This window comes from Cardiocondyla obscurior, linkage group LG05 (genome assembly GCF_019399895.1).
Source record: "Cardiocondyla obscurior isolate alpha-2009 linkage group LG05, Cobs3.1, whole genome shotgun sequence".
In the NCBI taxonomy this organism is placed as follows: domain Eukaryota; kingdom Metazoa; phylum Arthropoda; class Insecta; order Hymenoptera; family Formicidae; genus Cardiocondyla; species Cardiocondyla obscurior.
The window spans coordinates 3,103,164-3,128,160 of NC_091868.1; the positions used below are offsets into that span (position 1 = coordinate 3,103,164).

Here is a 24,997-nt window from a genome sequence, read left to right on the forward strand (position 1 = left end):
AATTCCGGTGGCGGGACATCCACTGGGGAAGTCCCCCGCCAGAGAAATGGACTTCGGCAGCAGATAAGAATGGCGATGTGGTATATAAAGCGACGCCACGTCCTTAAGGACGTTATCAAGTTTGAGTGCGCAAGACATTACGTGCCGCAGTCATGAAGCTGCTCGCTATTCTCGCATTCCTTGTCGCGTTGACATACGCTTCCGCCTACACCCAGCCGGCTGTCTACGACGGGCCTACTTACGAATTGAGTAAGCACACTATTTTTTTTTTTCCGAGAGATCGCGAATGAATTCTCCTCGTTAAAAACGACGGCGTTCTCTCGAAGCTTTAACAAGCCGTGATCGATTACGCCGAGCTTTCACCTTGTCGTAGATTTATTATCCGCGGTACCGAGTATATTAAAATGCGTTTATCGATAATTAAAATGTTGTAATGAATACTGGCTCGTTCAATGTTAAGCGTTGTAACTTTGTTCGCGCCGGAGAACGGCGAAGGTAACGCGACGATACTCCGCAATAGAGTAATAACGTTCAGAATGCGCCGGCCCTTTGTCTGGCGTTGCATAATAGTTGTAACTCACATATTCGCCCTCCCCATCTCTCCTCCCTCCTCTCTGACATACACCCTTTTATGCATACTCTGATAATGTGCTGTCGATATCCCTTCATATCGAGCCCGACACGGCCTTTTCTACTAACGAGTCGTTCCATTATTACAAGTTACCGTATCATTTCCGCAAGCTGAATTAGAAATAATCCGCGTTTAGTTATAACGTAATAAGTTGTCCCCTCCCTCTCTCAAAATATTTTTTTAAATATTAATTTAAACGCCAAAGCCATTTTTATAATTAGAATCGCGCGAGAAAACTTTCAAATTTACCCGCGAGAATCGTGTCATTTCCAATATAAAACTTTCAACACTCGAAGACAGAGCGTGAAAAAGAAGAAGCAATCAGTCGTCTTAAATTTCTTCGGTAAAAAAAAAAAATAAAATAAAAAAATAAAAAAAAATCCACCCACTCCTCTCTCACTTTGAATATCAAAAGGAATGTGAAGCAGAGTTCATTTTTCCTTCGCGGAAGAATATCTTTGACGATACCTCCTCCACGTTAAGTATAATACTCCGCAAACTCCCGAGACGAGTCGGGTATCCGTAAAGCCTACGCGAGAAGAGGCCGCGATAACAGTTCCGTTGTTATCGGATAGTGAACTTGGTGGGGCTGTGTTTCAGCGACAATCGAGGACCCTGTGTACGACGAAGAGGAGCCGTCACACCTGACGCCCATCAGGAACCGACGTGTGACCTGCGACCTTCTGTCCTGGCAGTCCAAGTGGCTGAGCATCAACCATAGTGCTTGCGCGGCGAGATGCCTGGCGCAGCGTCGCCGAGGTGGCCGCTGCCGCAACGGCATATGCGTCTGCAGGAAATAGACATCGTCTTTGCTTCTCGTCGAACCAGAGTAACGTTGATCCCGCTATCATCCGCCATCCCACGATATTGACTAAGTCAACGAATGTTATCGCATTGTAATCCGAATTAATATTCATGTGAGATCACCAAGAGATTATCCGTTTAATCATACGATCGATAATCTCGGCCTCGACACGTCGTCCGTCCTTTGGCACGAATTTCTGACGAAACGGATAACGCCGTTATTAATGATAATTATTTTAATCGCTCTCGCGTACCGCGACCAAGCGCTCCGATAATAAGAATAACGGTTCTTGCCCGTGTTCGCGTCGCGACCGACGTTTCGCGGGGAATTGACAAGTACTAATATCGACGTTATTAATGAACGTTAATTAAATCGTTTATAATAATGGCACTGTGATAGAAGATTTATACAACATTTGTCAGTCATCTATTTATGTCGCGCGCATAAAATTTCAAACGATATATTCTCGTAAAAATTATATTCCGACCTTTTTTAAAGCTCACGTATCCGCAAAAATTTTCATTTTGTCAAAAATCACTGTACATTAAAAATAATAAATTGTCAGCTTTAATTATTTCCTTGCGTTCGTATTAACATTAACGTTATTAAAAATGGCGTTTACGGTAACAGGGTGAAAGGCCACATTCCGCGATTTGATAATTGACCTTCGCTCGGTCCATTCAAAGTCTATTTCCCATCGTGATATAAAAGCAACATGTGGGCCCGATCGATAGTTCCTGGTTGGCGAATCCAATCACTAGCGTAATATCTTTTGGCGCTCTGTGTATATTGATTCGTGCGTTTGCGAACGTGCACGGAACACAGACCGCCGGCGAACAATAAGCTGTCCAACCTATTTCACGAGATGGAATCTAGAATTAAATTTAAAATGCGCCGAACAGGAAAATGACTTCTAGAACGCATTCAATATAAATATTCAAGCCCCGTCTCCGTCGATCTATTTAAGGGTATCGATTCGCGTTTATGGTATTCCAGATTGAAGGACAGCTCTACCCACCCTATGTTAATATTGCGAAGCATCCCCTTTAGTGCTTGACACTCGAACGTCTCTCGAATTTGTAGCCGAAAATACTCAAAGGACCTTAAGCGCAAAATTATCTACGTAATTGCAGCGATTCAAGCACGTTCGAGAGATACTTATCCCGGCTTGTCAGATTTAATTCCAGTGTTCATTAAGCGTCTTTCAGATGTCCCTCGAATGTACTTCGCCCGAGTAACGAAATGTACGTATCATTTCTGATTACGTACATATGAAAATTCTCCGCTCGCAGTCCTCTCGTCCAGCTCGACCTTTCATCTCTACCTACTTGCGCGATAAGGGTCATCCACGGATGAAAACTGATACTCTAGAAGGGCACTCTAAAAGGTATCTGAATGCATCCCCATAAGAAGATATTAGAGAGATCAAATGGATTAGGACGAAATCGGATTAGTCGAAGGTCTTTCTTAATGCAACGCGATAGGAGTTTCTACGGTTCTTCTCTCGATTTACAACGGGCGACAGTTTCATTAGTAGTACGTCGTATACCATTTCCAGCTGACGCTGTACCGTTTTCTTTTTTTCTTATTTTTTTTTTTTGTCGCGAGCCCGACGCTGGGCGGACTCGAAAATTTGCGACAATTAATGGCACACCTGCGCGATAAAAAAAGTTTCGTCGACAAAACCGCCGGGTAGCTAAGCGCGGGGCAGCTACGTGACCTAGGACACAAATTATCGGCCCGAGAATACTCGATATTCGCTTCGCAGAACCACTTTACGTGCAATTTCCGAGGTGATGTAAAACAGAGGCGGCGGCTCCATTCCGATCTCGATCTCGAGGCGGCGGCTCCGCCGATCGGCGCGACGTCGAATTGACGTTGAATCCGCTCCGAAGGAAGCCGGATTTCTTCGAAGAAGAGAGAAATACTTATATGAAAACCACGGGATGGAGTTCGAGGAGAAATTGCTTTGATCAAAACGTCACGGTTAATTCGATTCACGGATCGCGCGGATTCGACGTACGACAGGCCGACGTCAGTGTTTCAAAGTCACAGGCTTCGAAGGAGAATCTCGGAATCTCGGTTTACCGAGGGTGACTTTGGACTCTCGCGTACTTTTATTGGGACCACGAGCATTTAAAGTTGCCCACCGACTAAAGTTGGCAAATGGAACACCGCTCGACCAATATATCGGAATAAAGCCAGCTGTTCCGGGGCTCCATTGTCCGCGTGACGTTAATATTACACCGCGACACGGCGAGAATACTTAGGTACGCTCGTACACACGATACGAACGAGAGAAAATAACTTCTGCCATTGGATAAAGAACATTAATCTTGTGAAGGCGGACGTTAATCTTGCGGAATTTTCCGCGCACTCTTTGCAAGGGCTGCAAAAAGAGCGTCTTATTACTTAAGTTTTCATACTGCTTTGGTAAAAATATGCGTTGATTTTTCTTCCTGTAGTTGCTAGAGATTTTTCTCTTTTTTTTTTTTTTTTTTTTTTTCCCCCGAAAAGAAAACGGAAATATATTTTATTAACTTATATACAAGGATCCCTCTGTTTAACTTTGCAACACGCTTTCATACTCTTTGATGAATAATTACCGTTTCATCGCTTGCGGCAAAATAATAAGAGGCACAATGCAAACTCTCTCAAAATTAAATATAATAGTAGAAACATTACGACGAGCGCGTAACAACGTTTATCGAGATTGCGTGTTTCAAGGAAACGCCTCGATTTATGGTATATTTGTTCAACGTTCTTGTACAAGAAATACTTTTTCTTTTCTTATCAAGACCGCGCATACGCGGTCACTCGAAAACGGAACGCAGAGTGAGAAAATTAAACGAGATCGATCCGAATCTGCGGCGAAAAAGTGCGTAAAACGCGGGCAACGCGACCAATCAGATCGTTCAAATAGACTTGCTTTTCAGGCTACCGTAATGAACCGCGTAGCGCAGGTTAAATTTAAGTCAATTCACATGAGGGTAAGAGTTTATGGAGCGAGAGCCAATTACGCTGTAATACCGCAAAGAGGATTTAATAACGAGAGAAACGGAAGAGAGAAAGGTCAGCGTTTCCGCTGCATTCGAATGAATCGCAATGTCCCGTTCTCATCTCCCCGTTCTCCGTCTCTTTCACTTTCCACCCTCGCCACTTTTTCTCTCCGTCAATCGGCTTGAATTCACTCTCTCCCTCGTTTTTGCCCTCTGTTGCTTTTTCCCATCGCTTCCGATATCCTTCGGAGCCCAGCGTGGCGGAAATTTCAGCGTTGGCGACTCTCAAATGAGATTCGTCGGACGAAGAACACTGGCACGACATCCGATAAGCTAAAGAGCCCGTGAGTGCACCTTTACTAGTAAACCATTTCGATCGATAGTGTTACTACAAGCGTGGCGGCTTGGCTTTTGAGTTTCAAAGGTGGCCGGCTGCCGAGCTGCCGCAAGATAGGGTGAGATTGTTCCGATGGGGTTACGCGTTGCATCGTGGTTGCTACATTAGCATCGTGCCGACGAAAGCGCTTTCGCAAACCAGCGAGCTTTCAAGGGAGAAGGAGAAAGAGAAGAGAAAGGGAGAGAGAGAGAGAAATCAACGGCGGCGTGATGAGAATATTGATGACAGAGCAAACAAATCTTCACCCGATTATTTTCTCAGACGCGAAGCTACATACTTCATTTACCGCCAGGTGTAACCGTCTACCGTCGTATTTTATTTTAAGAGAGAACCTCACAATACGTCGATTAGCGCGGACGTTTATAGAGCCTCTTCCTCTATCTATTAATAGACGAAAAGGCATCAAAAAAGCATTGAGTGATATATTAACGACGCAACGTCGATAAAAGGAAAGAGGCGGTTAAAATTATTATTCTTACTGTTCTCATTACGGTATGTCAAACTGTCTCGTCTCAAAAGACGAAAGAGAAAAGTGTTCACCCTCGCACGGGAGAATTTTTTAAATCCACCGCTGAATAAAAGATATAAAAACTTTAATATTATCACGCGCCGAGTTTCGCGCCGACCACCGCGGCGCAAGTTCTACGTTTGAAAATCCCTCTTTCTCTCTTTCGCGCGAACTTAATCACCGTGTTGAAGTAATCTCAGAAGGGGGGAGGGAGGGTCGAGTTCTCTCACGTTGCTGCAGCGAGGGTGACAAAAAGATCTTTCACGTGCGCGAGGATGCTGATACCTCTCACGGCGGGCGCGAGCCAGCAGCCACCTTTCAAGCCCTACGTGACGTAATACGGTTGCACCGTATTTGACGTCACGCTATTATTCCGTCTCGTGCACAAACGCGATCAACGCTGACCGCCGTCTATAAACGGAACCCGTTAATGTTTCGCGGTCGCATGAAAATCGCCAGATGCGGATTTAATAGCGGCACAATCCCCGCCGTTACGCCGGATAAATTATAACGATATTACACCCGCGACCGATTCCTCTCGCTAACAAATCCCGCGGTTGTCATCGTCCACCGACCGCGAGCTCATCACATATTAATGGCCCCTCGATGCGTATCGCTGAATTTTGCGGCTCTTTTCGAGATAATGTAATAAATATTAAATTATGCGTGTCGAATGATTCGCGTAAAAGAGAGTGCAATGGACCGTGAAAATTCAGGCGGGAAAACGAGACAGATGGAGAGAACAGTTGCTTAGAGAATGACATAATAAATATTTCACGAGCAGTAGCAATACGTTTTACGCATTAATTCGCCAACGTAATATTAAATTTTATAATACTAGGTAATAATAAAGCGCGCGCTCGGCGCGCATCATTTAATCTTGTTTCTTTTACGTAAAAGAAAACTGCTGTACATTTAATTATTTTCAACAACGAATTACAGACGTACGTGCACATATGTATATCCTACATGGAACTTTTAATTCTTTACGTTTCTTTAAATGTATTTTATATGTACGTACAGATATTAATTATATTCTTTTTTTTTATTAATTAAGTAAGTTGCAAATGAGAGATTTAATCGATCGAATACCACGACGTATTCATTAATTACAAATTTGCGATACACTAAACCTAACATTTTAATAATACTTAATACGATATTCGGTGTACACGATAGCACGTTTTTTTAAATTAAATTTGACGTTTGCACGTTCCTCTAATTTTTTGATTATCTTAATTATCCCTGTTTGCATGTCTTGTCATAATTGGACATCGCGATATCACATATTTGAGCCCTAAGCCTATTCCAATATTAATTACAATTAATTGGCAATTAGTCTGTGGTCTGTGGTCGCAAGGTTAAAAATACTGCGTACCAGGCGGAGCGAGTTAAATAATCACACCGTCGCGGAGACAGACGACGGAGATGGGGAATTGTTAAATTCCGCTCATTTCCTTAGAACAGTCCGACGTGGAATGTTTCACAGAGCGTTTCCTACGGTGCGACGACGGAATGGCTATTAAAGACAATTCATTCGGCCTTCCAAGTCTCGCGCCATCGTCCCTGCTGGCTCGTTAACTTCCTTTGTTCAATGCGCAGCCTCCCTCTGCGCTTGATGGACATTTAGTGCCGTGTAATTACGCGAAACGCGCTACTGTTGTACCTACGACGTTACGTAAGTGCGAGCCCACTATCGGACCGGATAACGCGTGCCCGACGCGGCGCGAGATGCGAGCTTGGCGGACAACTTATCCAAGTTACGCGGGGCAATAAATCCGGAATCGATCCTTTCACGGGGGATTAATCTTTCTCGTCCCCTTGCGAGTTCCTCTGTGGATTAAGGCGAAAAATCTCGCCTTCGCCGATAACTAGCGGTTCCCCTCGGCGTTCGAAACGAAGGAACTCGAAGAGCTTCCGAAGAAAAGCGCCTTTTATTCGCGTTAAATTTTTCTCCCGTGGAAATTTATTTTGCTTCGGGATATATGCGCCAGCGTCAAAGCGCAAAGACATGCAACTACGAGGGACTTTCCGGGCTTAATTAAATACGTCGGATACCGACTATCGTCGCGAATATTTCCGGGAGATCGGTCATCTCGAAGAGGCGCTTGAATTCTACCTTCCTCGCAACGTCGTTTTCGTATTTTCTTCTCTTTCTCGTCTACCCTTTATCAAATAATTAATGCGAGAAATAAATAATTTATAATCCTTTTAACTACACTTCGTTTCTATTTATGTGAGCCAGGCGTTCAATAAAATGCTATTGAAATAGACAGATGACGGATGAAAAATTATGAATGAAAATCAAATTAATTGGTACTTATTTTGCTAAAAAGCGTTTGACGAAAGAGTATCGTATGCGCCGCATGCAAAGTATACAGACTTCTTAGAAAATATAAATGAAATCTAAACTTCTCTCTCTCTTTCTCGTTCAATATTTGTATACGATACACCGACGGAAATTATATTTGTTTCATTCATCGATATCATAATGCAGCAATACATTTCTTCTCAACGTAATATTCGTTAAATATTTTCCAATATCATATGCGATATACTTAATATTTCTCATTATAAACCGTATACATTTATAATAACACATACATGCAATATTTAAAAATAACAAAAAGAAATAAAAAAATATATATACATGTTTATTCTAATTTTATCAGTTGCCGTGTGATTGGTGTTTTATTAAGTACCGATTATATTTTTAATTTCTCGCCAAACATTTGTATCAATTGTTAAGCGAAAATCTCTCGAAGCATATTATCGGTAATTGCTAGTAAATGGAATAATTCAAAGCTATCATTCAAAAATTTATTTGAAACCAAATTTCAAACGAATTGTGTTACAGACGTAATTGATCGAAATCTCATTCTAGAAGGATCATGTATTATAGAAATACCTGCCGCCGTTACTTCTATATTCTCGCATGGTGGGTAACAAATTTCTCACCGTTGCGATTTCCAATCGTTTTAATAAAATAGGGAAACATATTGCTTTCATATTAAGAGAAAATTTTTGTTTTCAAATAAAATAATTTATCACGAAAATATTCCTGCTGGTTTAATAACTTCGTAAAAATAATTTCCATTGAATAACTTTCCTTTTATCCTTATGCAATTTGTTATATTTTTCAAAATATATTTTATCATTGCTCTCATGCGTTATTTAATTATAAAACTATAAAAGCATAATAAATGCATCAGTTGCGTGGAAATTAAACGAAACAAAAAATTCAAATGGCATATGATTATTTATACATTTATTTAATTTTTTCTTGCTTGTCCCTCGCATTATTTGGTTGCGTTTACGCACAATTGAAAATCAAATTACCGAGGAATTACTTTTTGACGGAGCTGTCTAAATTTAGATCCTCCCCCCTGAGGAAAATGCATATTGAACGCCTCGCTCGAGTATCTCTCGAAAAGACGAAAGAAATTTGAAGGGCCACCCTTCCCTATTGACCCGTTCTGTTTCACAAACTACGGTATACGAGGCGGTGATTCATTTAGGGTACAGCAGAAGGCCAAAATTATCGGGGGCAATTACTCGTTGCGAATGCACAGCTATATAAACCTGCCAGGGCTTGTAATTGTCAATTAGACCGGCCGTCAAGATTTTATCGATTTGTCGATAATCCCCGTGTTTGGCCGTTGCTGATGAAACGTGGGCTGAAAGGGTTCAACGTGGAGATGCGATTTGATTTTCGGGGGAAAAAAGTTCGTTAAGAAAATTATTAAGTTTATAAGCCGCCTAGCTAAGTACTTTCGTAACCGCGGAATAAATAGCAAGATGACTCTCGGGGTTTAAGAGACGAGGGTATTTTGCGTCAACCCTTTAACTGTAAGAAGAAAAAAAAAAAAAAAAAGAAGAAGGTAAAGTATCGAACGTTGAAACCTTAACTGATTTTAATACCTTCGATGTATTTTCGATGTACGCACGATTGCTTATAATTAATACAAGTTATATCGCACACGCGTTTCCAACTAAATGCGTTTATATAATTGCGACAATAATATTTAGAAACGGCAAACTATTCCCGTCCGAGTTTGTATTTAAATAAACTCATACATAATAATTCGCTCCTCCAACAGTAGATAAATCGCATTTAATTTCTGTGCCGCGTAATATTTAAAGTGCACCGTTTAACGAGCGAAGCTCACGAGTGAAGTAATATAAACAGTTTCACCTAGCAGCCCGTAATTATTGCATAAATGATAGAGAACGTGGGCCTAGGGGAGACTCTGCGGCAATCTACACGGTTTTTCCATTACGCCGTCAATAAATACAACTATGCTTAGTCCCGAGGGCTCGCAGTTAAACGTACACTTGTCTCCAGGTAATTCCAAGGGAAATTACTTTCTCATTTGTTTCGTCGGATTGTCTTTTTACTTGCATTACCAGCCGTAATGCTGCATCAAGACGTTCCTAATCTAATGTGAATAATTGACTCGGGAATGAGTCCAGTAACTGATGTCCACTTACCCAAGCCTCGTGTTACAAATGCAATAACGAGATCCGTGTGCGTGAGTTACGATTATGTACCTCAAGGGTGGCCCTGCCCCGAGGTACGAAACGAGATATCGTATAAATATCGTTACCGTTATCCCGGGCTTACTCCCGAGCCAATTAGGGAGGTAATGCCGAGCCGGGGGCGATAAAGTTTCAAACACCCTCGCGGAGACGTCGCGGGGCATTTAAAAGCCGTCGCGGTGATCGCGGGTCGAGAACAGCAAACACGATACGTGGTCGGCGAGCAAACAACGGGATCGCACCTACCGTAGGATTGTTCGGTCGCCAGGCGATGTTGATCCCGGGGGTTTGTTAACGCGGCCGCATTCACGGTCCGACTGCGATCCACTCGCTGGCACACCACCCGCGATGTACTACCACTACTGCCTGCCGCTCCTCGCTGATACCTCGCTGGTAGCACACGCACCACTCTGTGATCGGTGCCTAGGTGTAACGACCCTGCGGATTCCCCGCTGCACCTGCATACACGGCAGGTACCCTTCCTACACGCCGCTCCTCCGCGATCGTGCCATCGCGATCGTTCGGCACGATCGTTCGGCCGATTATTTAACTAGAGCTCTCTAGAATCGCTCGATCGACGAGAGATCTGAGATCGGGGGTGTTATGATATCGAATTTTTTTTTTTAATATATTTTTTTTACGAGCGATCGCGGCGATCTTACCAAGTTAAGGACGAGAACGAGTAAACCAGCCGCGACGGTGGTCAGAGCGGTACTACGAACCTCGCGAAAGACCCGGCGCCCCCTCACGCCATCGACCCGGGTTTGTCCGACCAATCGACGCATGCACCTTCCTGTCGTTTAAGTACATTCCGCTGGATCCGGGGAAGAGGTAAAGGGTGGCTCGACTCTCACCGGGGGTGGCGGACCACGGAGCGGACGGCAGAGGCGGCGACGGTGACGGAGGAACGATTTCACGTGTTGCTTCGATATAAACACTGACATAATTTAATGATGCCAGCCAGCCAGCCAGCCGTGCAACGTTCCACGGAGGAAAATTGATCGTGCAATTGACGTGGCGAAGCCATCTCGAAGGGATGTAACTCGAAAAAGGTAGATGCAACGCTCGGCGATATTTTACCGTAAACTCCCTCGAGCTTATTGCGACACGATACACGCGTCTTAAACTTAGAAAAGATGAAAATAAAAATAATATACAGCTTTAAATATAAAATGTCGGCTTGTTACGAGTTTATTTTTAGAATGCAAATTGCTCCAAGTTAAAACGTCGACTCGAAGGAGTTGAGCACCGTCGCGCGTTGAGATATCTTTTACATTATGTAACGCGATGTTCTGTAACACGGTGTTTTCCTGGTACAAGTTACATTATTACATAGTAAGCTGATAATACTGTAACGATGTTACCGTAATAGTGTACATTGTAATGCGACACTCCTCTGTCACATGTTACGATAATAAGCTTGGGTTAAAGTGCACGAAAAATAAGTGTAGCGGAGGGAAGAAAAGTTTTACGATCACTTTGCGCCGATGCGATTTATTATCGCGGAAAAAGAGCTATTCAGACCAAGAATAAAACAATTTTTTTTAATATAAATTCTCAGACGTTTAATATAAATTCTCGGACATTCTGCAATTTTATTTAAGCCGTTCTTTAGCTTCCTTATACGGTCGTTACATTACTGTCATTACCGCAACTCGAGTACCTTGTTAATTCAATCAATAGTTTGTAAAATTACCGGATTACTGCAAAATCGCATTAAATACACGCGTGATCCACTATAAATTTCAAATAATTCGCTAAAGAAATTTAATTACTTATGTGTGAGAATTTATAAAATTTTTTTAATAGAAGTTACTTATTTTAAAAACCGAGACAAAACGTTTAATCGCAGAAAACCATTTGTACTTTTTCCAAAAAAAAAAAAACAAAAACTGTCGGGCGGAAAAATGACTTAGTAAATATTTTAAGACACGCAACTAGAAACAGAAAAATAATAAAAAGGATAAATCCCTTTTCACCCAACGAAGGATCAGCTTTTATTGTGTGAATTATTTCGAAGCTTTTTACTTTGTTAAATTATTTTGACATTCTCGGAACCAACACAGCGTTCAACATATTAAAAATGATTAAATATATAATATAAGTAAAAAAAAATTTTCTTTTTACTTTACAGTGTATATATTTTTATATACATCTGTAATCCTCCTGTCAACAGTTTTTGACATTTTTCATGCCGACTTACAGGAAAACTAATGGTTCAAAGATGCGACCGCGACGAGAAACGAACATTTCCAAAGCCGAACGTCGGAAATAAATAAAAATGCAGATCTTTATATTTTTTACCAGCGCGAAATATATTGTCGACGATTTCGAGGCGCGGCCGCGTGTGGAAAATCTAAAGGGATTGGGGTATTAAATTTTCAATCGAAGGCCGTCATAAATAATGAAAAGTTACGGAACCGAGAACAAATGCTTAGCGATTTATATTAATTCGCTCTGCGCGTCCTGACTTACCTAACACGTGCTCGACTGCCGAGACCGCTCGGCGCCAGGCCCGTCGATCGCTACGGTACTTTGAGTGCGTGCGTGTGTTAACATCTGATCAGCAGCCTTCGCGTTCTAAGTTCGCAAAGTGGAGGACGCGCGGGCGGCGGGCGGCAGGAACCGGTTTTCCCGGCGATTTCAGCAGTCGAGCGAGAGTTGCGTATGGTCAGCTCAACAACAGTAAACAAAGTACTCGGGTAAAAAAGTTTAGACATCTATTTAGATAAACGGTACACGCCGGACAAAAACTATACGACCGATACTAGACATATTTTGTTTCTTTTTTTGAATACTTTCTTATAACTTATGACTAGTACCAAGCTGGTTATTAATTAAGAAATATATTTAATCCGAGCGATCTAACGACTAGCTGCACAATTAAATTAGTTAAATAAATTTCCACTCGGGTTATTTTTTTATTCCTGGTGAAATACTATAATAAATAGAGAGGTAATGTTAACGCATTTTGTAAAGGCACTGTTCGACGGCTCGCGACAGAAATAAATAATATTGACCAAACTGCATTCTCTAATTTCTAAGATGTGCGACATGAAATAAAGATGGGGTTTCGCAAAACCTTAGCAGAGTTATAAATTGAAAGGGAAACAATGGTAGCGAAGTGTGCATAACAACTGGCGCAACGAAGTGGAAAAAACATGCTGTTTATTTATATGACTCTCTAAAGCGAGTCGACAAGTACTTTCATCGCGGTGGCGGAATTCCGTATATACGCGATATTTGTCGGTGACAATACAACGCGTGGAAGCAATCGAAACTTTATACGATTGTTAAACGGTGACGAGATCGGCTGCGCCGGGTAGAAGGCAATTCAACTGTAAACGGGATGCTTAAAAGGAGAACAGTATCTAGGTAGATTTGCGAGACTTAAGCGTATTATGAGTCTAAAATCCACGACTACGCGCGAGCTACGGCTCATTTATTGCATCTCATCGCAATTAATTCTAACGCGCGCTACGAGACGATTATCAGCAGCTTTATTCTCGAAGCGGCTTATGAGTGGCACCGCCACTGTAACGTGAAATGCTAAAAAAGATTGAGTCTTCTCATTGTACATTGAAGATCAAATCGCAAGATTGCGTGCTACGTGTTTCACAAATTAAGCTTGAAAAAAGTAATATAAATCTCATAAATATGCAACAGGGACCTCCAGCGGAGACCCGGAGATTTTCACCGAAGGGAATCGTGTTATTTCACAAACCTAATTGCCGTAATATTTAATATTAAACGTTTCAAAATTGTAGCCACCGATCTTCTTCAATTTTTCGACTAAAAAAAAAAAAAAAAGAAAAAAAAGATGCAAAATATGTCGTTAAGCCGACGCGTAGGCGGCGGAATATTTCGCCTTAATTTAACATATAGTCGGAATAAAACGTTCGCGCGCGCGAAATTTCACGTCGTAAACAATTTTCATACGAAAGTTATATTCGCCTTACGAGACGACGGCTCATAAAATGACATTACAGCCGCAAAACTTATTGCCCGACATTTCTCCCTTCTACGTCGAGACGCTATCGAGAGGTCTCTCGCGTGGTCACGCGAGCGACGTGGCGAGTCCTGGTTGGAAAAGTTACGACTCTTTTGTGCAATTTATATATCACGGGGACAGTTCTCTTTAAACAGATATATCAAAGCCCGTTCGCGAATGCTACGTTCACCGAAACGTCGCAGTTGCGTCATCAGGGCTGACCTTCCCCGCGCGGAGCAGTTCTTCCCCTCGGCCTGATGGAGACTCGTTATTTATTCGGGCTTCATTTTTATCTCGTACAGGGCGGATCGATGTGGAATAACGGGGAAACGAGACGGATTACATTTTCTCGCGCGAAACCCGGTGACATTAAGCTCGTCTATGTCGATTGCATATGCAACATGGGGGGTGTCGTCGATATTTGTTAACCGTTGTTGACATCCCGCGTACAAATATCGAAATTTGTATTTCGACGGTATTTCGCAGATGACTGTTACAATTCGCGCACTCGTGCCGCGTCGAGCGGGGCAGCATCGCGTCGCGTACGAGCTACTCGACAGACTTATGTACCTGTGAATCCCGTGATTGGAATCTAAAGAGGATATCCTCGCGACTTGTACACGTTGTAAATTGTATTTAAATATTAAATATTTGCAAGAGATCATAGCTTTAGATAGTTTCAACGAGCAGATCTCTCCTTTCTATCGAGAGCATTTACTCTCCTTTTAGTATTTTAAAAGATACCATGCACGCGCTATTTTCTGAAAGACCCCAATTACAAAGTAAAAAAAAAAAATTAGGCAACTCACCAATCTGCATGAACTTCAGCGGAGTTGTTGAGTTTTGTTGGTGGCTGTAACATAAAATGCAAAATATTAATGTAGAGATGCTGCTATATTAATTAATAAAAAAAGTAAATTTTTTTTAATTAAAGATTTTATTTAAAGAATTAATTCTCACCTGAAAGTTGCTCCGCTGATGCAGGATGCCCGTCCTGGGCCTGCTCCTCCTCTCAGATGGTACGTGACGAGTCATCCTTCCGCGCACAGGTCATTCGCGAACACCCCGACCGTGATTTGATAACCGCGAAAGTTACTCGATGATCATTAACGCGCGCTCCATGTTCGGCACTCGCGTTTAGAAGAAAGTATGTCAAAAAATTCCGCCCGTATACTGAACGAACTCCCGGAACGACCGACGAACCTGCGGTTCGTATAATTAATAATTATCGGCGATGACGACACTTTTTGTTAACAGCAGAAAATGCAGCTGCGTCGATCTGTAACAAAAAAATATACATATAATTTAATAAACGGCGATAATAAAATTAGTTAAATTAGACGTCACACCAACACCAATTTTTTATAAATAGGAAAACAAAAAGAAACGTTTCTTAAACGAAATAGTTAAACAAAAAATAACCGCGGACGCACGTCTGAATATTATAATGTACACTTTCATGATCATCAATTAAGTATTTATGTAATTAAGGCAGTTGGATCGGCGATATTAAAATAATATTAGGAAAATCGAAACTGAAGGTTTAATTATTACGTCAATTCTGAGATACACTAAATAAAATGTGTTACATAAGAAATAACACGGTAAATGTTAATCTAAAAATATTATTATCTATATCGTCCGTTCTGTGAAAGGTATATCGGTTTATTTCATATTTACTTCTCCTTTAGTTTCTATTTCCTTGAGCATCGACTCAATGCTCGCTGATATGTCAAAAGAGGTTCATTCCCCAGTAAAAGTCATAACAGTCGCTGTCTGGGAAACCTGAAATCGATTCCCCTGCGGGTATTCACCCCTGCAATATGCAGGTGCAATATAGACTGTGGTAAGTATACCGGCTGAAATTATTGGATGGATATATCAAAGAACATAGTTTTTCTTCTCCTCAACTCGCGGTAATGGATAAAAATAAAATGCGTTAGTTGAAATAATGACGAGTCACTTGCAGCGTCGTTCCGAGTATTCTTTCTCTATAAATATTCGTTGCGTTATAAACATAAACCCGAGAAACGATTGTGCAACGAAACCAAGTTCTTTAGATTAATAATGAAAAAGATAATATCAAAATTAGCGTCGGCGTACACCGACACTAAATTCTAAGAACGGGGAAGAAAAGAAACCGCCGTGGATATTTCGCGGCTTTAATTAATATTATTGAATAAGCGTATTCGTAACACGTGCACCGCATTAGTTCAATCGTAACTTCGCGTTGTTGTAGATTGTTTTGATTGTTAGATCGTCGCGGTACACGATGCTAACTGTTGAGTGTGCGAGGGCAATTTAGCATGACCACGACTGTCCGGACGTACTAAAGTGGTGAAATCCCAGGTGCACATGCAGGATCCATTACAAACTTGGGTTAATCCGCTTTCGAACAAACTTGATTATTTTCCTAATTAATCTTTCAAACATCGATAGAGAATTCGGCGTTGAAATCGTTAGCAATTGCTCGCGCGTTTAAAATATTTTATTGCCCCTGGTAAAAGTATTAAAAAAAAAAAGAAAGAATATATATCTCTATAATATTGAAAAATACTGGTTTGCTACAAATAGCGAAAAGCGTATAAAGAGACTCTTTACGATTCTCACTAGCATGTAAGATAAGTGCTTTTAGTAATTCTTGGGTACGATTATACATAAAAAATAGAATAAAGTACTAAATGTTCAAGAATGGTTCGCGTAAAGCCGATGAGAAAGACTCGCATTATTGCTAATTTATATTGTTAGAGCTTTTTACGTATAACGATTTAGCATAAATATATGTACATCGTGCAATAAAAAATTTCTATTGATAATTTCTATAAAGCGACTGAAAACTGTATTTCTTTATCATGTATAGAGTATACAATACTCCACCACATCGCTTCTTTCCAAGCTAGATGTCACTAGCCTGCACTCTTAATAGATAAGAAGTATTTATTTAAAAGATATGTTGCATCTCGAATACATAAAAAATATTATATATATTTCTTGCCGTTACGTAAATCAAACTAAATATTTCGATATAAAAATATTTCGTATAATAAAATCCCAGGAAAAACATTAGATTTACGTTTCGAAGACAGGTAATAAAAAAATTTGTTATTGCAACTCTCCGCCCGATTTTGTAGGTATAAAAATTAATTCCGATTTGATAAAGGAATATTTAGGAAATATTGAAGATTGCCAGGTACTAGTAAACGGTGTCGTACATCGAGTTCCGGGAACGCCAGCGCAAATTTTAGACCTCGAACGCCTCGATCGATCGAACGTTTGTATTTTTATTTAACGTTGACGGCGAAACGAATTATCTTCCCTGTCACGGACGATCGTCGCCGATGACTAAGTCGCGAGGGGTTGCAGTTATCGGTACGACGGGACAACGTTTTCCCCGCCGATCACTCCCTTGATTGATCGCGCGTCGCATATAAATAACGGATGATAAAAAAGGATCGCGCATAATTAGCGTCCCTTGTCTCGGATGCTCGGATCTTTTCAGGTTCCGTCCTGGCGGCGGTGCGCATTTAACGGCTGCGACGTCGAACGGGTCGCGGCCGGAGACAAATCCTTTCGCCGGTCACGAATATTGATTTTCGACTTTCGAGGTTTCTAGAGCAAGCCCGACGCGGCCGTGACGCAGGCGTCAACGCCGACGCAGTATGGCGGAGCTGGTGGCCATCCGCTGGCTGGACCACCGTTCGCATCTTTCGCGCTGCTGCGTGATCCTCGTGTGCGAATCGCGCGAAGGCCATCTCGTCAAGATGTGAGCCTCCCACTTGTTGTCGGACTGTTGCGATTAGTTTAGTCTCGCGACGAGGACAGACCCCTCCGGGATGAACGCGAACGCACACGTCGTTATCACGTGCTTCCTGCTTGTCACCCTGATCGCCTTCACGAACGGTAAGTGCGGAGTAAAATGTGATCGCATATATATATCGTAATGTGACTGCATTTGGAAATATAAAATTGCACGGGAATTTTTAATTCTTATTTTAATTAATAAGCGAAAATGTTTACGTCTAGACGGATATTTCGAGGGGGAAATTATCGCGACTCTTTCTGTTACGCTGAAACAAACGATGCTTATTTTAAAAAGCAGTTTTTGTAATTATTAAGGGACGTGGCTCAACTATATTCGATTAACATAAATAATTTTTTTATCGACTTGCATATATTATTGATATTGAGTTTATGATACGTTTCGAAAACAACTTTTCTTTTTTTATCAAAGTATTTCACATTTAACAGCAAGATATGTATATAAATATATATACAAAGATAATCAATAAACTTATCTTTATAGTATAATTTTATCTCTATCAGAAAGAAAAAATACATATATATATATATGAGAGAAATGTAAACGAGATAAATTTATTTAATTTAATCCGCCTATATATTTTTGTGGGGAAATATTTTTTAAATATTTGATTAGATAACGAGTTTGGTAGGTTCATTTAAAATTCAGATAATATTAGTAATATCGATTTGTATCTGTGTGTATATAATATGGTGAACGTTTGTGAACAGGCCATCTAATGTCAAAAGAGCATCGGACGCACGCGGCATCTGAAAAAGCTAACGACCTGTGGTGTTATCAATGCTTCACTATGGACCATTACGAGAAATGTATCAATCTTACCGGGAATACCGGCAACTCTAGCACTTTCAAGCACAAGTGCACAGACGACAGGAGAATCTGCATGGTAAGATAGGATGGGTTTGTACCTTCGTCTCTAAGCAATGCGATTAGCATCGAACGCGACAACGCAGATCTTCCCTATTGAAACTTGTTTCGTAAAATTTACATACACACACGTACGCACACTATTTCCGCGGAATACAATATTACGTGGAAATGTGATTGACCTGGTTTCGAAAATAGTTTTCTTGTTGCATTGCGAGGCATTGCGGAAGAGCGATTTTAACGAACAAGTTCGTGGCGAATTTGTGCGCGAACTTGTTATGACAATTTGAACCAATTTAGCGTATTACTTGTTTATCTGGGCGCATTAACATCTAATTGGACACACGCACACGTCACGCTCGTGCGAGGCGAGCGTCTATGTGCGCGGTTAAATTACGCACGTGAAGTACTTCAAATCGCGACCATGTATTTATCAAAAGCGGCAATCGTCGAAATGCCAGGTAATACATTCTGTAGAGGCTTTCGTACGAAATTTTCCCCGACTTTTTGAACATAGCAGAAAATTCGCTGAATACGAAATATCATCTCCACAAAAAAATTAATTACTAACAGAAACGTATATTAAAAATATTAATTAAAAGAAATCATAAATGTATCTTTTTCATTTATTAACATTCTCGCGTGCATTTTATTAATATATGCATACTAAAAACGTAACTATCATACATCTTCACAATATTACACAATGTTTTTTTTTTTTTTTTAAACAAAAAAAAGGAAAAACCTTAGTTACGTACATCTGTAAAATGTATAAATCTACATACGCGAGTTATTGGTTTTTCTTTGTGGCATGAAAATCCACAGTTGACTTTTACAGCAGGAAAACATCATCGTGAAAGCTCTTAATTTATAAACTCCTCCAGGCTTAATAGCTTATGTAAAGATAAAAAAAAAAAAAAACCAAGCAGCTTTCTTTTTAAATATAATTATGAACGTCTCTCCTAATGTTTCGCGCAGACTTCGCATGCTGAGAGTTTAAATAAAGGGACGCTCGGAGCCGCGTGTTTAATGAAATTGGAGAAAACGATGTAACGAGTCCGCGCGCATTGCAGGTGAAGCGGTTTTCCTACACAACCAGCACCGAGAACTCCACTTCACCCCCGGTGACGTGGTCCATCGAAAGGAGCTGTATAAACAAGTGCGAACCCGGGTGCATCGTGATCGGCGAGCGCACCAAGCTCTACACATGCACTTCCTGTTGCGAGACGAATTTATGTAACAACGGCACGGGCACTGCGAACGACCTAACAATCAAAGAAGTCGACCTCCTGCTGGCCCTCGTGCTCCAAGCTATTCTGATCGTTATCATGTACCCGTCCTGATAGCGTCAATAAATCCTTAAAACTTCTCAGTATACTACCTCGTCATCGCAAGACGGCTCGATTTGCTCGCATCCTCCGTACGAAAATCTAGCGCATCGCCCCGATAAAACTCGGAAAGCTACTCTCTATGTATAGCGTAGATTAAACACGTTAACATTATCTCTTTTTAAGAATGTTTCCGAAATTTATGAAAACTACGATGTTTAAAATATTAAAGAGACGTTTCTATTAGCAAGTATTAATTATTCGGCAGTTTTGTGATTAGTTTTGAATTTATCCCTCCCAAAGACGATTTGTTTAATCGCTCACGTCGTTTGTCAGTCAGACTGCGATTTTATTTGCAGTTCGGTGATTAATTTTGATTCGAATCTCTATCGCTGTGGAAAAATGAAATGAAATGGAGAACAATCTTTCATTTAAATTTACCGACCGCGTGGTGTTTGAGAAAATAGCGTCATCTAGCATCGATATTCTATGCTGGAGCTGATGGGGTTGCGGTGATATCAACCGCACGTAACTCAACGAGATTAAAATTATTAATGTAATATATTTCGTCTAATTTTTTTAAACGGAAATTTTCTTTTTTTTAATTAAAACGGATAATGCTAAAAAAAAGAAGGAAATAATTTTCAGAGTAAATAATATTTGTGCTACATAGCCGACGGATGGACTATCGGTTATTGGTTTCACTCTGTACCAATTATCAATTTCATATAAATATTGCACGCAACGCAAAATAAAATAATACGGTTATTAATGATCGGTTAAAAAATCAATTCAATATTAATATTACGTATTAATTTCTGCCGAAATATATTTCCATATTTACGATGTACTTATGCGTTATATTTATTAAATAAATTTGCATTTGTTCGAAATACCTTTTTCGAGTGAATTTTAACGAGCAATAATTAATGCACTTTTCGCGCGCGGAGACCGATAACCACGCGAATCTAATCCCGTGCCTAATTAGCGCGGCGGCTTCGAGTTTTGAACCGGTTAATTTCGTAAGGCTTGCGTTAGTCTCGCGATTTGCAATTCCCTCGAGAGAATCGTGAGAAGTCGTCGGTCTTCGCTGTCAACCACCGTCGTCACCGCTACTCGGGGCGGTCATATCCGTCGCTGACGCCACTACTCCGCTTCTATCACCCTACCTTTACCTCGTCCTTTTCTCCCTTACCGCCGCGTTTCACCTTCGCACGTCCACGGCGGACTCCGCTGATTCCGCCAGCCGCGCCGGCATCCTTTCGCATCCGCCAAGGATCAAGCTGGGGATTTATTGCCCGCAACAATCGCGGCGCTCGTAACGTTAGAGCGCTTTCCGCGCAATTCACCGAACGAATACCGAGAAACGTACGCTCCGGGAGGAAACTCTTTGCAAGATCGGCACGCACACGCCCGGGATGATTGATGCGCGCCCGAGGCACATGCTCGACGTGTGTCACATAAATATACGAAAAATCTCTTTGTGTCTCACGATTAATTGGTCGTAAAATCGATACCGCCGACCGCACCGTTTCCGCGCCTCGTTACGTCGCGGCTATTTCACATTTTGCAAACAGTTTGCTCGGAAAGCACCGTAATACGGTCCAATATGCAGTTATATATTGCAACTGATGTAACTTAAATAATATTTATTTTAATTTAAACGTATAAATAGTTATTTCTTTTTTCTTTTTTTTTGTTTTACTGCGCCTGTAGATTAAACTTTGCAATTTATTTACGATTTTATTGAAGGTTTATTTAAAATGTAATGAAGTATTCTGTAGAGCCATTATTAGTTCAAATTTCAGACAACTTTATTGGGTTTTAAATTTTCAAAAATGTAATTTATGTAAATTTTAATAATAAATTTATTAAATATGAGTTAATGTAATGCTTTTTTTTTTCTTTTATTTTTTTAAGCAAAAAAATATAAGAAAACATATTAATATATTGTATTTAATTAATATTTAAAAAATTGTAAAGGCTAGCTCCGTGGTTTTTCTTTTCTCTTCCCATTAATCGTTAGCAAAACGATGCGTTACACAACGCGTCGATGGCAAGACTTTTAGATTCTGCAAAACTCATTAGGATAATCCCGTCTGTACTTATTACCGCAAAATTTTACCGCGGATGTTTTTATTGACTGCACACAGTTTTAATATATGTACTTTAATTATGAAAAAAGATTTTTCAATCAGTGTAACGAATAAAAAAAAACGCGTTCCTATAAATTTAATGTATGTTTCTGTTAAGACAAAAAATAATTGTTACCCACAATTTAATTAATTAATTAATTTTTTTTTTATCTATTTTATCGTCATCAGACTTCGGTCTTCATTCTCGCTCTTTAAATCTCTTTAAATAATCAGTTCCGGAAATTGGCCGCACATTTATGACTCGCAGCCAAAGGCTGGTTAGTTGTTTCGTTGTTCGAAACTATCTACTACTACCCTGTCAACAAACATTCACACGGCTAACGTAACTCAGAGAGAAATAGAAGAAAAATACGACGACACTGGCAAGACGCCGGTCTCCGATTGTTTCCGACTTGTCAAACGTCGAGAAGACACGTTTGAGATCGTTGCGTCCAGAACACTGCGAGCAGCGCGAAGAAGCGAAGCGTCGGATGTGCCAACATGTACGTAGTATTAATCGCCGCGGCTTTCCTGATACGCGAGATCGCGACCTATCCGATCTACCCGACGTCGAAGGTCGCGCACTGGTCAGACGTTCCGAAGAAGTGCTGTGTTATCGATTACGCGCTCAACGACGATCTCCAGTGCGTCGACGTAAAACTGAACAAGTTCAATTACACCGCGCGCGATGCCTGGCAGACGATTTCGTCACCACGTTTGCAGCGAGTCGTCACCATGACGGGGTCTGTGCAAAGTCTAAATCACTTGAACTGTCAAAACGGCAAAATTGAGACCAACCCGAGACACCGTCCAGGTAAATTTCACCGTATCTATTCCATCTTCTACGCCCTGGATGATTACTGCATCGAGAACATGACCAATGGCACGACAGTGCTGGTCAAGTGCGCGAGGATCGACTCGGAAATGACCGTGGATAAAGAGAGTTCTATGGAGACGACAGTGATGATGAAGACCACGACGACGGTCACCACCGTGACGACCGTCACTACCGTCACCACCATCAATATGACGAACGTGTCGTCGCTGTCGGAGAATAAGGAAGTCGTTCGTCACTGCAACAACTTCAGCGCGGTGTTTTTCTGGGGCACGGAAACCTACCTAGACACCAACGTCGCCCACGTTGTTCTGTCCACGATCGTCGTCGTGGTATATCTGACAGTTGGGGAACTCCGTAAGAGCATCTACGACCGCGCGGTGCTCTGTCACAACCTCTGCCTGGTGCTGCAAGGTTGCCTCCTGACGATTCTCGGCTACTTAAATCTGTGCGGCAACTCGATAAACGACGTCCTCGTGACCATCTTCTGGATACTGATGCAGTACTTCACGAACGCCACGGTGTTCTGGCTGAACGTGATCTGCTTCGACATGGCGCAATCCATCACGCGATTCCGCTGGACGATGGGACCAGGTCAGCAGACGAGGCACGAGAGAAACATGCGATTCTTGCTGTACTCCGTCTTCGCGTGGGGCGGTGCCTTCTTGCCCGCTGTCGTCGCCGTCATCTTCGAATTTTATCCCGGAATCCCGGAGAACACCCCGTTGAAGCCGAACTACCGCCGCTACCACGACGGGCCAAATTACATAGTGAATTTATATTTCTTCGGTTTACCGTTGCTGACGCTCGGCTTGAACAATGTGCTGTTCTTGACCACCACGATTAAGATCATACGTATACAACAAAGCACAAAGATAGCGACGAGGAATAACGTCCTCTGGAAGAAATACCGGCTCTTCGTGCAGCTCTATGTGATGATGGGCGCGCCGTGGTTTTTCGGAATGATCTTCGCCGTCTTCAACAAGCTTGTGGTGATGAAGATATGCCGGCTGATATGGCCGATTCTGTGGCTCCTGATGCTCGTCATCAAACACAAAAAGCTCAGGCAGAAGCTCGCGAACAAGTTGCCGCATATCAAGAAGAAACCGGAGATTACCGAGAGTAGCACGTAGAAGGCTTCGATGACTGCGCGGAATCGAGAACCGTTGACACCGGCCGTCGAGAAAAAAAAAAAATATCCGCGCACGATCGAATTCTTATCGACGCACTCGCGGTGTGAAAAATCGCAGGGCGGTTTTCCTTTTATCACGCAACGTTACGTAATTTCACAACGCGGCGACAGTTTCTCCCGCGCGTCATTACGTTCGCGCAAACCACGCGCTCACGGGCGTTTACATTATTTTCTTGCGCAATCCATAGAAAACCTTCCGTCTTGAGGAAAAAGGAGAAATAAAATATTAAAAAAAAAGAAAAAAAAAAATAAAAGACAAGCAACATCGCCGTCGCCGCCGCAATATCCGATGCTACGAACTGAGCGATGAGTCGCAGAAAAACTCGGTTTCGCGGCGTCGTCGCGCGGCAGGATAATAAAGGAGCCGGAGCGCGACGTCGTTTCCTGCCGGGGCATTTTAATTACCGTATTCGCGACGCGCCATCACTCGCCCCCGCGTGCTCGCAGTATTATTATTATTGTTTTTTTTTTTATTTTATTTTACTACGTGTAGAATATTAACCTGTTACCGTACAACGCGGGCGATGCATCAAGCGGGCGCTTTTTACGAGCGATTCTTCGTACCTCGGGGGAAGACGCAATAAGAACGTGATTCTCTTCTCTCGAGGGAAAGCCTCTTGTGCTAACAGGTTGAAATATAACTATAAAACGCGCGCTAGATGCTCCTTTATTTTCTATTATGTCAATTTTGTAACCGGCGTTAGGTGGACGTGAAAACTCGCGGTAGTTCCGCGCGTATTATAGAAATTTCTGATTTTATCTAGTCAAACACGAAAGAACAAACAAGTTAATTAACAGCAAATAAAATCCGCTGGAGGAAATTATCGCGAATCACGATTCCTCTCGATAGCGCAATAACAATCAGATGAAATCGATAACGGCCTGCGGGCCTGTTAAAGACACGTTGATTTAATATCGTCTGCTGCACGATATGACAGAGAGGAAAAAAA

At 41.5% G+C, this 24,997-nt stretch overlaps 4 protein-coding genes across 7 annotated transcripts in view; 3 read left to right on the forward strand and 1 right to left on the reverse strand.

The window, feature by feature from the left end:
- LOC139102640 (uncharacterized) overlaps positions 1–24,997 on the reverse strand; it is a 132,826-nt gene that overhangs the window by 6,584 nt on the left and 101,245 nt on the right. For 3 of the 4 annotated variants that reach the window (XM_070656709.1, XM_070656708.1, XM_070656707.1), the window contains exons 12-13: positions 14,831–15,149; positions 14,680–14,723 (exon numbers count right to left, since the gene is read on the reverse strand). In XM_070656709.1, coding sequence (XP_070512810.1) covers positions 14,680–14,723; positions 14,831–14,905 — 119 coding nt within the window. In that variant the 5' untranslated portion in view covers positions 14,906–15,149. Of the gene's footprint in view, positions 1–10,125; positions 10,984–14,679; positions 14,724–14,830; positions 15,150–24,997 lie in introns of those variants that run through there. The other variant, XM_070656710.1, reaches the window with a different exon arrangement.
- Def2 (defensin 2) lies at positions 88–2,012 on the forward strand. The gene is made up of 2 exons (XM_070656715.1): positions 88–249; positions 1,232–2,012. Exons 1-2 carry the CDS (start codon positions 153–155, stop codon positions 1,429–1,431), a joined length of 297 nt encoding a protein of 98 aa, XP_070512816.1. The 5' UTR covers positions 88–152; the 3' UTR covers positions 1,432–2,012.
- On the forward strand, positions 17,515–20,135 carry LOC139102642 (uncharacterized). Its single transcript, XM_070656713.1, has 3 exons — positions 17,515–17,770; positions 18,401–18,576; positions 19,631–20,135. Exons 1-3 carry the CDS (start codon positions 17,704–17,706, stop codon positions 19,898–19,900), a joined length of 513 nt encoding a protein of 170 aa, XP_070512814.1. The 5' UTR covers positions 17,515–17,703; the 3' UTR covers positions 19,901–20,135.
- On the forward strand, positions 22,522–24,797 carry LOC139102755 (uncharacterized). Its single transcript, XM_070656879.1, has one exon. The coding sequence runs from the start codon at positions 22,522–22,524 to the stop codon at positions 23,986–23,988; it is 1,467 nt and encodes a 488-aa protein (XP_070512980.1). The 3' UTR covers positions 23,989–24,797.